The 13,014-nt window shown below is 42.2% G+C and overlaps 1 protein-coding gene across 9 annotated transcripts in view; it reads left to right on the plus strand.

The window, feature by feature from the left end:
- Nucleotides 1-13,014, plus strand: part of HELZ (helicase with zinc finger) — a 156,202-nt gene that overhangs the window by 124,117 nt on the left and 19,071 nt on the right. For all 9 annotated transcript variants that reach the window (XM_042914546.1, XM_042914552.1, XM_042914547.1 and 6 more), the window contains 3 exons: nt 3,508-4,078; nt 4,481-4,697; nt 5,812-6,328. In XM_042914546.1, the coding sequence (XP_042770480.1) occupies nt 3,508-4,078; nt 4,481-4,697; nt 5,812-6,328 (1,305 nt within the window). The remainder of the gene's footprint in view (nt 1-3,507; nt 4,079-4,480; nt 4,698-5,811; nt 6,329-13,014) is intronic.

A 13,014-nucleotide genomic window follows, 5' to 3' on the forward strand; every position in this document is an offset into this window, starting at 1 on the left:
TCAGCAGCTCTTCTCGTGCCTGATACCTTCCACCTGCAGTTATCCTTATGATCAGGAGATGACCTTGCTTTAGAGTTGCCACATCAGGATTTCACCCTGTTAACTTAAGACCTTAGACTTACCCCTTTCTCCTTTAACAACCCTGTTTTCTTATCACCACGTAAGAGTCTGGTAGAAGAGAAGGAGTTTCCTTTGAGACTACTTTCTCCTCTTCTGGTCACCTCATAGGCCTAGTCCGTTCTCCTCAGTCATCTTTAAATTCTTTAAATTCTTTCCAGCTGCTAGTTCTTCCTTCTCAGCCAGTAAATAAATTGACCAATCGACCGTTTTTCTTAAAAGACACTTTCTTTTTAACCCTCATCTCCTTTATAGCTTCCCCAAGTTCACCTTTCCACCTCATCTCTTATTTGCCCCTGAACCAACGCAGCCTCGCATTCGACTCTGACATTCACTGAAAACCGTTGCGCTTCAAGTGAGCAGATTTTACGAACACACTTCAGTTGTAGTCTGACTTGTCTTTTCTCTGGTATTTGGCTCTATTTTCTACTTCATTTTTCTTGACCATCTTGTTCTTCTGGTTTCTTTGCCCCACATTTCTACTTTTCACAACCCTGTCTAACGTGACCTGCCTCTTTTATGAGTTCGTGCCCCCCCCTTCCCATCTGTCCCTTGTCCTAACATTGGGGTTTCCCAGGGTTCTGTCACTGTCCTACACCTCTCAGCATTCTATGATTTCTTAGTACAAACTAGGTCAGTTCCATCGTTTTAAATCTCTGCTGCATGATAATGACTTCCAAATCTGTATTCCCAACCTCAGCTTGCTTTAAGCAACTGTTCTCTGTACTCAGTGACTTATGTTCCATAAGCAGCTCTGACTCACGGTTTCTACAACTGAAAGGACTTACTACCAACTGGAGGAGTGCAAATGAGGCCGCCAGTGGAACTTCGTGATTGAGTCTGGAGGGAGCTGCGGTGCAAATAGGAGTTCCGTGTGTTTGGAAAGGGGTGCGAGAGGGAACAAATGGCACGCGACGATGCCGCGGCAGCCCGTGCAGTCACAGGCAGCGCAGGACAAAACGTCCGCAAGAGCCTTGGGTGCTATGGGAGCAACCGAAGCTGAGATAGTGAAGCATCTGTCGAGTTGTGTTTAAATTTCTCTTTTGTTCTTTCCCTGTCCAGGAACTAGGCAACCTAATAGACACGTTTCCTTTCTTTCCACTCTGATGCTTTGTCCTGGGGCCTCGCGGAAAACCATTTCCTGGCTGTCCTTGATTCAGTGCCTCAGTATGAAGAGGAGAGTGACGTGGGATGATCTCATTCTGACAATAGTATTCTCCGGCTCCCTCTCTCCTGCTTAGCCCACTGTAGTGTCCGAGAGTAGCACTGTATTGATTAGGCTCCTATGACTGGCCTAGCTTCCTGTCCGTATCAAAGTCAGAAGTGAAGGAGGCAGCTTATCCACAAACAACCTTGGCATCTAATCACGGCCTCCCTCACGCGACCTGTGTGTGAATATCAACAGTGTCTTATGGAAAAAAGTATATCCCAGCTGAATGTGACATCAGTCTCAAAAAGATGAAGATTCATGGGGGACCACGTTTGTTTATACAGAGCCTTTATCAGGTTCTGAAACTTTTATTTTGCAGATAAAGTCGAATGATTTAGACAGTTAATGACAACTCTTTCTTGAAGACCGCCCATATTTGTAATGCCGTTTTGGGTAACAGGTTCTGGGACATTTGAAGAGCAGGCATTGCAGCTGCTGGGAGACTGGGATGGAGGTGTCATTCTTCTCATTCATTTTATAGACGATTTATAAACGCCCAGTAATCTTAGGGACATTACTGGCCAAATTCAAGTGGCAATCCATTTAAACTGGTGATTAGAGGTGAAAAGGCACTTGAGGCCCAATTGGTACATTGCAAACAAACATTGTTGCAACAGCTTGGTCGCCCGGAGTCCCACGGCTTCAATTCAGGAACAGGCTGTTTGTTCTGGGTTCTTAAGAGTGGTCGGTTCTGTGTTTAGCTTGAGAGCCTTTGGTGAGGCGAGTACTTTGCAGTACTCCGTGACTATTTCCACATTGAAACTTAACAGGAGATTGATGTACCGAAGCAGCTTATTGAGTGTTTTGACAGAGAGGGGAAAGAAAAATAGCTTCTTTCCACTTTGTATTTCATTTTTCACATTGTCACCATTTGTGATCAAACATAGGTTGCAGAAGGATGACAGCGCTCCATAGCTTACAAATCTTCGGTAGCTTACCACAGTTTACAGGATTAAAAATGTTTATACGCAGTATTGAATCATTCTGGGTCTCGTATAATTGGGCTCTCGCAGTGTTATCTGATGTCAAGAAGGGGAAAACTAACATATAAACAAGTGATGTTGGAGCTATATGTGCACAGAACTTCTCCTGCTCCTCAAATCTGCCTTACTCTTTCTCCTCTCCCCGCCTGTCCTTCCTTGGTTAGGCTGTTACGTTTACTGAGAATGTCCTTCCCTCACTGGAAAATTCCAGATCTTTGTGCCAGACTCAATTCAAATGTCCTAGCCTCTGTGAAGCCACCTTTGATTTTGTCAGGCACTAGGACCTTCTATCACATCCTTTTACAGAACCTCTAATTTTATGTTTCCTTGTTTGTGTCTTCTGCTGGACTCGAAGCCTCCTCTAAGCAGACCTTTTATGCAAAAGGTCAGAGGTCAGATGGTAAATCTTCAGGCTTAATGGGCCATATGGTTTGTGTTGGAGTCTCTCAACTCTGCCACTGTGGTCAGAAAGCAGCCGTAGACAATACGTAAACGAATGAGGGTGGCTGTGTTCCAGTAAAACTATTTGTCAAAGTTTGGTGGGCTGGAAATGGCCTGGGAACCGTAGTTTGCCAGCCCTTGCTGTAAGCTCTTGAGGGTACAGACTCAGTCTTCTTACTGTCCTTTAATCTCCGGCACTACCCTTGGTAGGTTCTCAGTAAATGTTTGTTGAGAGAAGAAATATCAATACCTAATGGCAAAAATTGACAACGAAACTGGTTATACAAAGGTGATAAAGTATGTATTTGTCCACTTCAAAGTTGTTTAAATTGAGACAAGTATTTTTAAATTAATATAGATATGTTTGAAGAAAGAGATGTATAAAAACAATAAAAGTGGTAGAAAAGGACACATTATAATGATTTATATCGGAAGGAAATAAATGGTTATCTTTCTGAGGAAGAAAGTGTGAAATTAAAAATCATGCTTTTAAAGGAATTAAAGTGGATGTGTTAATAAAATGGCAATATGTCTTCTTATGACTCAAATATAATACGGGTTTTTCTGTTTCATCTTTCCTGGTCTAAAAAATGTTTATTCCCTCATTTGATTGTCAGAAAGTGATTGGGCACATAGCATTGGCTATTACTGATAAGAATGTATCATATCCTTCAGATGTGCTAGGGGTGGGAAAAGGTGGAGAGCCACAGGACCCAGATCGTCCGCAGTTAAGAAAGACTTCTTATTTTTTTCTAGATTGATTTGGAATCAAATCCACAGAACAGAAGTCCTGAGTCGCGTCCTGGTGTTGTTTATCCCAATACCAAATTTCATCGCAAAGATAATCTCAACCCGAGACATATAAATCTTCCTCTCCCTGCTCCCCACGCACAGTATGCAATCCCCAGTCGTCATTTTCATCCCCTTCCCCAGCTACCAAGACCACCATTTCCAATTCCGCAGCAGCACGCCTTGTTAAATCAGCAGCAGAATAATTTGCCTGAACAACCAAATCAGTTGCCGCCCCAACCAAATCAGGTAGTCCCGCCACAGAATCCGTTGAATCAGCTGACTCAGCAGCCACCTCCTCAACTTTCCCCTGCCTATCAGGCAGGGCCCAACAGCGCTTTCTTTAACAGTGCGGTCTCTCACCGGCCCCAGTCCCCTCCTGCAGAGGCTGTGATTCCTGAGCAGCAGCCCCCTCCCATGCTGCAGGAAGGCCACAGCCCTCTTCGGGCCATCGCACAGCCCAGCCCCCTCCTTCCTTCCCATCTGAATAACTTCACTGATGAGACTCCCCCGGGATTGCCCATCGGGGAGGCTTTAGGTAAGTTCTCCTGTCACTGCTGGGTGTGACAAATTCAGAGATTATTTCCTTAAATCGACATGTACTGTGCAGTGTTCTTTTGGGTCAGGATCGATTCATTTCTTCAAGTGATGGCAGCAGACATCAGTCACTTAGTGGAACAGTCAGAATCTTGTTCCAAATGCTCTGTAATGTTAAGCATCCCGTTGGTGCCACTTTACATGATGACGTAGGAACAGTCGTCACCACCGTTACCGTAACTTTAGTTACTGGCAAATTTAGAAGACATTTGCCTTCTCCAAAACCCAAAGCGTAGGCATCTCTTTGTTTTTGTGAAGAAAATCTGGTTGCAGAGACTCTTGAAAGAGTTAACTTGAAACCCCAGATGCGTGAAAACTGAATCTTCTCCCAAATATTTTGCAGATCGTATGCATGGGAGTGTAGCTCTGGAAACACTGAGGCAGCAGCAGGTGCGGCTCCAGCAGTGGAATGAGCATCACGCCTATCTCAGTCAGGGCACTATTCCGTACCCTCACCACCACCCTCATCCTCACCTCCAGCATCTTCCTCAGCCGCCAGTGAGAGCAGACTGGAAGCTCCCCTGCAGCGCGGAGGACGAAGCAGAAACCGCAGACTCCAGGTATTTCTGCCGAATACAAATAGCCTCTGCACCGGGACCGCTCCCCTTCCCCCACGCAGCCTTCTCTCTCGGATACCGCCCTTTTAGCCTCAAGTTGCGGTATTGTCCCAAAGAAATTGGATGCTGGCCTTGTAGGCACATGCTACACGGTGCTACGATTGACTCTACAGTCTAGAGGATCCATTTAGAAGTAACTTTAGAAGATGCTAGAGAGAATCCATTTAGAAGTGCACATCTGGGTGGGGACTGTGTTGGGGATTGAAAATTAATGTGGCCCCATGCTCTGTGGCTCTCCTGAAAAAGAAATGTACCATCACGGTGAGCACCTTTTCGTACTCAGTAGTAATGCAAGAAATGAATGGATACAGAAGTAAATTAGGTGGAAGGTTAAAGTTTATAAATTTATCATCAGTTTATTTTCCTAGCCGCACAGAATTCTATCTGCTTTGAACTACGGACCTCGATGCAGGTTCAGTCCTCCTTCTAAACTTGTTTTTATGGCCAGTGTCATGTGGATGCAACGAAGTGTTTCCTAATCCCTCTGAATAAAAGGTCCACCATTATGGTGACCTTTTAAAAAAAAAAAAAAATTTTTTTTTTTTTTTTAAACGTTTATCTACTTTTTGAGAGAGAGATTGACCGAGTGTGAGCAGGGGAGGGGCAGAGAGAGAGAGGAAGACACAGAATCTGAAGCAGGCTCCAGGCTCCGAGCTGTCAGCATGGAGCCTGACGTGGGGCTCGAACCCACGAACCGTGAGATCACGACCTGAGCTGAAGTCGGACGCTTAACCGACTGAGCCACCAGGCCCCGCCCGGGGGGGGAGGGGTGTGACCTTTTATAACTGCCAGTTATCGAAGACACGTAGAGACAGGACAGTTGGTTTTAATGCCAAGGGAAAAGAAAGAAATCAGATACTTGGGGCATATTTAGTGTCTTCGATTCCACATCTGTTGAGTGTTAATGCTCACCTTTGAGATTAATTAACGTGAGTTCTAATGAAGTATTCTCATTTTTGTCTGTAAAAATTAACCCATGTAGTTGACTAAGCTCTCCTCGATGTGATGGAGCTTTTCCTTTGTTTCCTTGTCCTCGTATTTCATCGTCTTTATGTAGGTTTCAAGACTTAATCAGAGAACTGTCTAATCGTGATCAAAGTGAAACACGGGAGCTGGCTGAAATGCCACCACCTCAATCAAGACTTTTGCAATATAGACAAGTTCAGAGCAGGAGCCCGCCAGCAGCCCCGCCTCCCCCGTCCAGCACGGACCACAGTGGCCACTTTTCTAACTTTAATGACAGTAGCAGAGACATCGAAGTAGCCAACAACCCAGCATTTCCGCAGCGCCTGCCGCCCCAGCTCTTCAGCTCACCGTTCTCATTGCCATCCGAACACCTTGCCCCTCCTCCCTTGAAATACCTGGCGCCTGACGGAGCGTGGACTTTTGCTAACTTACAACAGAGTCACCTAATGGGGCCGGGTTTTCCCTACGGCCTACCTCCCTTGCCTCACAGACCACCGCAAAACCCTTTTGTACAAATACAGAATCATCAACACGCTATTGGTCAAGAGCCATTTCACCCACTGTCATCTCGAACAGTATCTTCTTCTTCGCTCCCTAGCTTAGAAGAGGTAAATGTCTTTCTTTTCCTTTTTTTGCTTTTGGGATTCAAGTTTTGTGGAAAATGCTAATATTGATTGATTTGATGCGAGCGGTGGACAGATCTTAGTGAATTTAGTAGTCATTAAAGATAATCTTTTCCTGGAATGTATTTTTAATTTCCCCTCTTATGTGCTATTTCAGGCTTTGTAGAATGTCCGTTATTGTTGAAACATGCCCTTAGAGTCTGTTACTGCTGTTTTGGAACATTTCACAGCTGACTGACCTGAGGAGGCCCTTCCTTTAAGCAGCTTTGTTCTGTCTAATCTGGGGCAATGGTTTCCAGTGATTCATCTTTTCACTTACGTTACGTGTGTCAGTTATGAATTTGTTAATTAAGCTTTCCATAGATGATGGCTTTTGCAGCCAGCGGTGAATTCCTAGCGCTGTGCTGTCTCTTGTCACCCTTCCTGGTGCTTTCGTGGGTGGGGGCGGTTGACCCGTGGCAGTGCTCGTTCCCAGGTGTCGCTGGGCTGTGCGTGTAGTACAGGATTGACTCTGCAGTGCTGAACATTTTATGGCAAACTGGGTTTTTATCTTAAGATACTTGGGTGTCTCCAAAAAGAATCTCTGCGGACCTTCACTGATACGAAAATCTTAGTAATTCCGGGTTATGAAACTTACAAAATGGTACCATTGGTGTAGACTATAAAAACGTTGTCTAGCTGTTCTCTTTAAGCTTGTGGGGATTAAAGGTAAGAATTTATAAAGCTGGTTGTGGTCATTATCAATCACAGATGTCTTTTTATTAAAACAGGATAAACGTTTCCTATTTTAATATCTGAAAACGTATTTTTTTTGACAATAGCTTCATTTTGGCAGTTCCTCAGTGATTTTCTTTCAATTTTTTTTAATGTTTATTTTTGAGAGAGAGACAGAGACAGAGACAGAGCGGGAGCAGGGGAGGGGCAGAGAGAGAGGGAGACACAGAATGGGAAGCAGGCTCCAGGCTCCGAGCTGTCAGCACAGAGCCTGACGCGGGGCTCAGACTCAGGAACCGCGAGATCATGACCTGAGCCGAAGTCAGACGCTCAACCGACTGAGCCACCCAGGCACCCCATCCTTGGTGACTTCTAAGGGCTTTGAAATTAATTCAGATGTTTTGCAAATTTTCTGCTGTATATGCTGATTATAAAGTCCAGTTTCATAGGCATGGTTCTATATCCTATTTGTAGAGTTTTGGACGTAATTTGTTCAGATCGTTCCAGTATACATTGATTGGCTTGTCTCATATAATTATTGTGATGAAAACAACTTAATTGCTATCTCAGGTTCCTAATATAAATTATAAGCATAAGACGAATTGGTATCTGTATATATGTATTGTGAGGATCTAGAAATTTGGAACCATACCTTTAAAGAATTGACACATATCTGACATTATTTCAAAATGTAATGGAAAGGCTTAACAACTGTGCAGTAATGTCATTTTCAGTTACGTGATGTTTTATGTACTTACGTATGTATTTCTTTTTTTTTTTTTAAGTTTATTTTGGAAGAGAGAGAGAGTGGAGAAGGGTCAGAAAGAGAGGGAGGGAGAGAATCCCAAGCAGGCTCCGTGCTGTCAGCACAGAGCTGGATGTGGGGCTCAAACTCAACGAACCTTGAGATACGACCTGAGCTGAAGTCGGATGCTTAACTGACTGAGCCACCCAGGCACCCCTGTATTTATTTCTGATAAAATTCATATAACAAAAAATTCTCTTTTAATCATTTTAAACTACAATTTAGTAGATTCTAACATATGTACAATATCATGTAGCCACCCCCACTCTCTGGTTCCAGCACATTGTTGTCACCCTAAGAGACCCCCCCCCCCCCCCCCAACCATTAAGTAGTTGCTCCCTACTCCCCTCATGCCTCCAGTCTCTAGTAGCTACTAATCTACTTTCTGTCTCCGTGGAGACATTTCATATGAATGGAATCATACTGAATGTGGCCTGGCTTCTTTCTGTTAGTGTAATGTTTTCGAAGTGCATGCACTTTGTAGCATGTGTCAGTATTTCATTCCTTTTTGTGGCTGAGTAATATTCCATCGTATGGCTATGCCACAATTTGTTGATTTCTTCCTCAGCTGGTGGACATTTGAGTTGTGTCCTTTTATTTTGCTATTATGCATAATTCTGCCAAACAAGTTTTCGCGTGAAAGCATATTTTTTGTTCTCTTGGTTAGTTATGTACCTGACATTCCTGGGTCATTCTAGTAACTCTAGGTTTGACTTTTTTGAGGAGCTGCTAAACTGTTTACCCCAGTGCCTTGTACTATTTTACATTCCCAGTACTGTTGTATGAGGGTTCCAATATCTCCTTTGTTTAAAAAATAAATAAATAAATATATATATATATATATATATATATATATATATATATATATATATAGCCATTTAGTGGGTATGTAGTGGCATCTCTTTGTAGTTTTGCCATGCATTTCTCTAATGACTAACGATGTTGAGCATCGCTTCATGTGGTTATTGGCCATTTGTGTATCTTCTTTGGAGAAATGTCCATTCACATCCTTTGCCTAGTTTGAAACATGGTTGGTTACCCTTTTGTTGTGGAGCTGTAAGAGTTTTTAAACATATTCTGGGGGTCCTTGGGTGGCTCAGTCAGTTTAGCGTCCAGCTCTTCATTTCAGCTCAGGTCATGATCTCACAGTTCATGGGATTGAGCCCTGGGTCAGGCTCTACTCTGACAGGGTAGGGCCTGCTTGGGATTCTCTCTTTCCCTCTCTCTCTGCCCCTCCCCCACTTGTGCCCTCTCTGTCTCTCTCTCTCAAAATAAATAAACTTTAAAAAAGTGTTTACATATATTCTGGATACTAGATTCCTATCACATATATGATTTACCATATTTTCTCCTTCTGTGTCTTTTTACTTTAATAGTATCTTTGATGCATGAAATTGGAATTTCTATTTAATTTGGAAAAAGTCCGATTTTTCTGTTCTTTGTTGTTGTTGTTCCTGTTACCGTGCTTTTGATGTCCTACCTAAGAAACTGTTGTCTAATCCAAAGTCATGGAGATTTATATCTACTTATCCTAGTTTAAGAGGTTTAGTTTTTACATTGAGTTCTTTGATCCATTTTGAGTTAATTTTTGTGTATTACATGCAGCGATGTCAAATTCATTATTTTGCACGTGGTTATCCAGTGTTCTCAGTACCATTTGTTGAAAAGACTTCTTTCTCCATTGAATGGTCTTGGCAACCTTGTCAAAGATCAATTGACCATAGATGTATGGGATTACTTGTAGGCTTTCAATTCTATTCATTACGGTCTATGTCTCTACCACACTGTCTTGTATACACTGTATCTTTGTAGTGAGTTTTGTACTTTTTCTTTTTCAAGATTGTTTTGGCTCTTCTAGGTCTCTGAATTTCCATATGAAATTTAGGATCAGTTTGTCAATTTCTGCAAAAAAAAAAAAAAAAAAAAGTCAGCTGGGATTTTAAAAGGGATTGCTTTAAATCAGATTAATTTGGGTATTGTTAAGTATTGTTACCTTAACAGTATTAAGCCCTCTGGCCCTGAACATGAGATATCTTTCTTTTTTGTGTAGGTCCTTTGAAATTTTTCTTCAACAGCATTTTGTAGTTTTCCAGGTATAAATCTCACACTTCTTTTGTTGAATTTGTCCTAAAGGTATTTTATTCTTTTTCCTGCTGTTGTAAATGGAATTGTTTTCTTAATTCATTTTTGGATTGTTTATTAATAGTGTGTAGAAATACAGTTAGTAATATAGTGATTATATATCTGCAAGTTTACTGAACTCTTAATTGGCTCTAATAGATTTTTTGTGGATACCTTGCGGTTTTTTTATATAGAAGAAAATGCCATCTACAAATATATTTTTGTTCCTCCTTTCCAATCTGGATGCCTTTTAAAATCTTTGTGTGTGTGTGTGTGTGTGTGTTTTGAGAGAGAGGGCGGGGGTGGGGGGAGAAAAGGAGGGAAGAAGCTGGGGAGAGGCGGCAGGGGAGGGGGTGGGGGGGTGGGTAGAAATCCCAAGCAGGCTCTGCACTGTCAGTGCAGAGCCCAGTGTTGGGCTTGAACTCACAAACTGCGAGATCGTGACCCAAGCTGAAACCAAGAGTCTCTCAACCGACAGAGCCACCCGGGTGCCCCTGGATACCTTTTATTTCTTTTTCTTGCCTAATTGCCCTGGCCAGAACCCCTAGTATGACGTTTAAGGTGAATATTTGGCAAATTAGAGAAAAGCAAGTGTATCTAGGGTGAGTTTTTAAAATTTCCTTGTTTTTGATTTCTAATTCCATTCTATTGTGGTTAGAGAATATACTTTGTATGATTTTAACCTGTTAAAATTTACTCAGATTTGTTTTGCCACCTAACATTGGTCTTTTCTGGAGAAATGTTTCAAGTGCACTGGAGAAGAATGAATACTTTGTTCTTGTTGGGTGGAGTGTTAGGTCTATTTGGTTTATATGTTGTTCACATTTTTGGTTTCCTTTAGATCTCTGTCTAGGTTTTATATCCCTTAGTGAAGGTAGGGTAGTGAATGAAATCTCTCAACTATTAATGTTGAATCTTCTGACTCTTCAGTTTATGCTTCATGCACTTTGGGGCTTTGCTGTTAGGTTTATGTATATTTATAATTGTTATATCTTCTTGACAGATTGACCTTTTCACCATTATATAATGTTCTTTTCCTCTCATAACAGTTGTTGTCTTCAAGTATTTTTTTTCTTTTCCCTGATCTTTGTGCAGCCACCACAGCTCTCTCTTCACTACGGTTTGCATGGAATCTCTTTTCTCGTCCTTTTGCTTTTTTATTTTGTTGTCATTTGTTTAGTGACTTTTCTGATCAGCTAAAAAATAATTTTGAACTAATTGTAAAATGCTGAATTAATTTTTTAAAGTCTGTGGTTGTGATGTGTCACCTCTGAAGTCTTTATGTTGTTAGCTTAATGGTCAGCTGATCATTGCATGGAGATTTCCTTAAACGCCTGGGACTAAAACCACGGCCCAGTTTTTTCAGAGGCTCAGTTTTTGTGCTTTTGGGCACCCCTTCCGTGCTCAGCCAGGCGGTTGACATCTCTGCCTTAGCCCTCACCTCCTGCTGCCGCACAGCTTCCGGATCAGCCCGCAGTGGCTTCTCAAAGCCCTTATTTCGCAAAGCATCTCACGTCTCAGCCTTGCCTCCAAAGCTTTTGGTTAGTCTGCTGTTTGGTTCAGGTAGCAGTGACTAAAAGACATTCGCCTTCGGATGGTTTCGATACGGCCTTATTATTACTGGTTAAGTTCTGAATTAGACAAGATAAGGCAGGTGTTTTTGTTTGTTTGTTTCTGAGCCACTCTTCCTGGGACTACCAGACAGGTCACAACAAATACTTACAGTTCTTTGAGAACGGGGCCTGTTCTGCTCCCTCTGGTGCTGGCGCTGGCGCTGGAAATGCAGGATCCTGTCTTCGCTGAGCCACCCAGCCCGAGAGAGGAGGCTGTTGGGACTAGATAGAGTAAGTTAAAGTACTGCAGAGCTCACTATTCTTGCTGAATTTTCCCTCCTTTTCTTGATGAAATGCTCCCCTGGTTGCTGTAGGCGTCAGTCCCCCGAATTTCGAGAAAGTTGATGGTGACAGTTTTTGGCAGTATTTTCATTGCGTTTATGGAGCGGTGGACTCCACCGTCTTTACTGATACCTCTTGTGATGTTTTTGATTTAACCTGCCACATGAGTTCATAACATGTGGAGAGACCAGTGTGCCGGAGGTTTTACCAGCTTCTGTGAAGAGTTATACTTTACTAAATAGTTCCAAATAGCGATTCAGGTACTTTAAATATCCCTAGGTCTTGGAATTTAAATTGTTTGCACCTTCAAGCCCTTCGTGTTTGACAGTACTGTTAAGCTGTTTGTAAGTGCCCTCGATTGTCAGTGGGTCCTTAGAATGAAATTACTCTTGCAGAAACTTTTAGTCACCTTTATCTCGATGCACGAGATTCACTAATGATGACTGTCTTGTGACATGGAAAAAATACCTCCACAAGGAAAATCTTGTTTTTACCGCATTGCAGATTTGACATTTTCAGTGCATTGGGATAATAGTGTTTGCGCATTGTGTGGTACAAAATGATTTTTATATGAATCATCTCATAGAATGAATAGTTTGTGTTTGCCGTTTCTTTCCAGCCTTTTAAAATAGTTTCTTTAACAGTAACAATACAGAAAAATGTCTTGTTTCCTTCCGTACTATGAATTCTTTTATTGTGAGAAACCTGGGTAGATTAATCTTATGTGAGGTGAAAACATCTAGGTGTTAGCTTAACAGTTAACTTGAACAGAGATGGTTTTTCATATTGTTGCATTAGTATTTTCTTTTTTATAATTTTGGTTTCCTTTTGACAAATGAAGTACACCCTCAGCATGGAAAATGTAGCAGTTAGAGAAATTATTTCTAGTTTCACGATACAAAGATAGCTACTGCAACACTTGGCTCTTCATAGGGTTCATAGAGATGAACATGTGGTTTTATAGCATTCTTAAATAGGAACATTTGGTTGATTACTTGTTGGGAAAACTTGAAACCGTCCCCCCGTCCCCACCCCCAGCCCCCCCCCCCCCCCGAATTGCTGTGCTCAGTTATATCACCCCATCAAACCTTTCTTTCCACCAGTCACGGCGCCTAAATGGGATCTTGATCCTATTC

Source organism: Panthera leo, chromosome E1, assembly GCF_018350215.1.
Source record: "Panthera leo isolate Ple1 chromosome E1, P.leo_Ple1_pat1.1, whole genome shotgun sequence".
NCBI lineage: Eukaryota > Metazoa > Chordata > Mammalia > Carnivora > Felidae > Panthera > Panthera leo.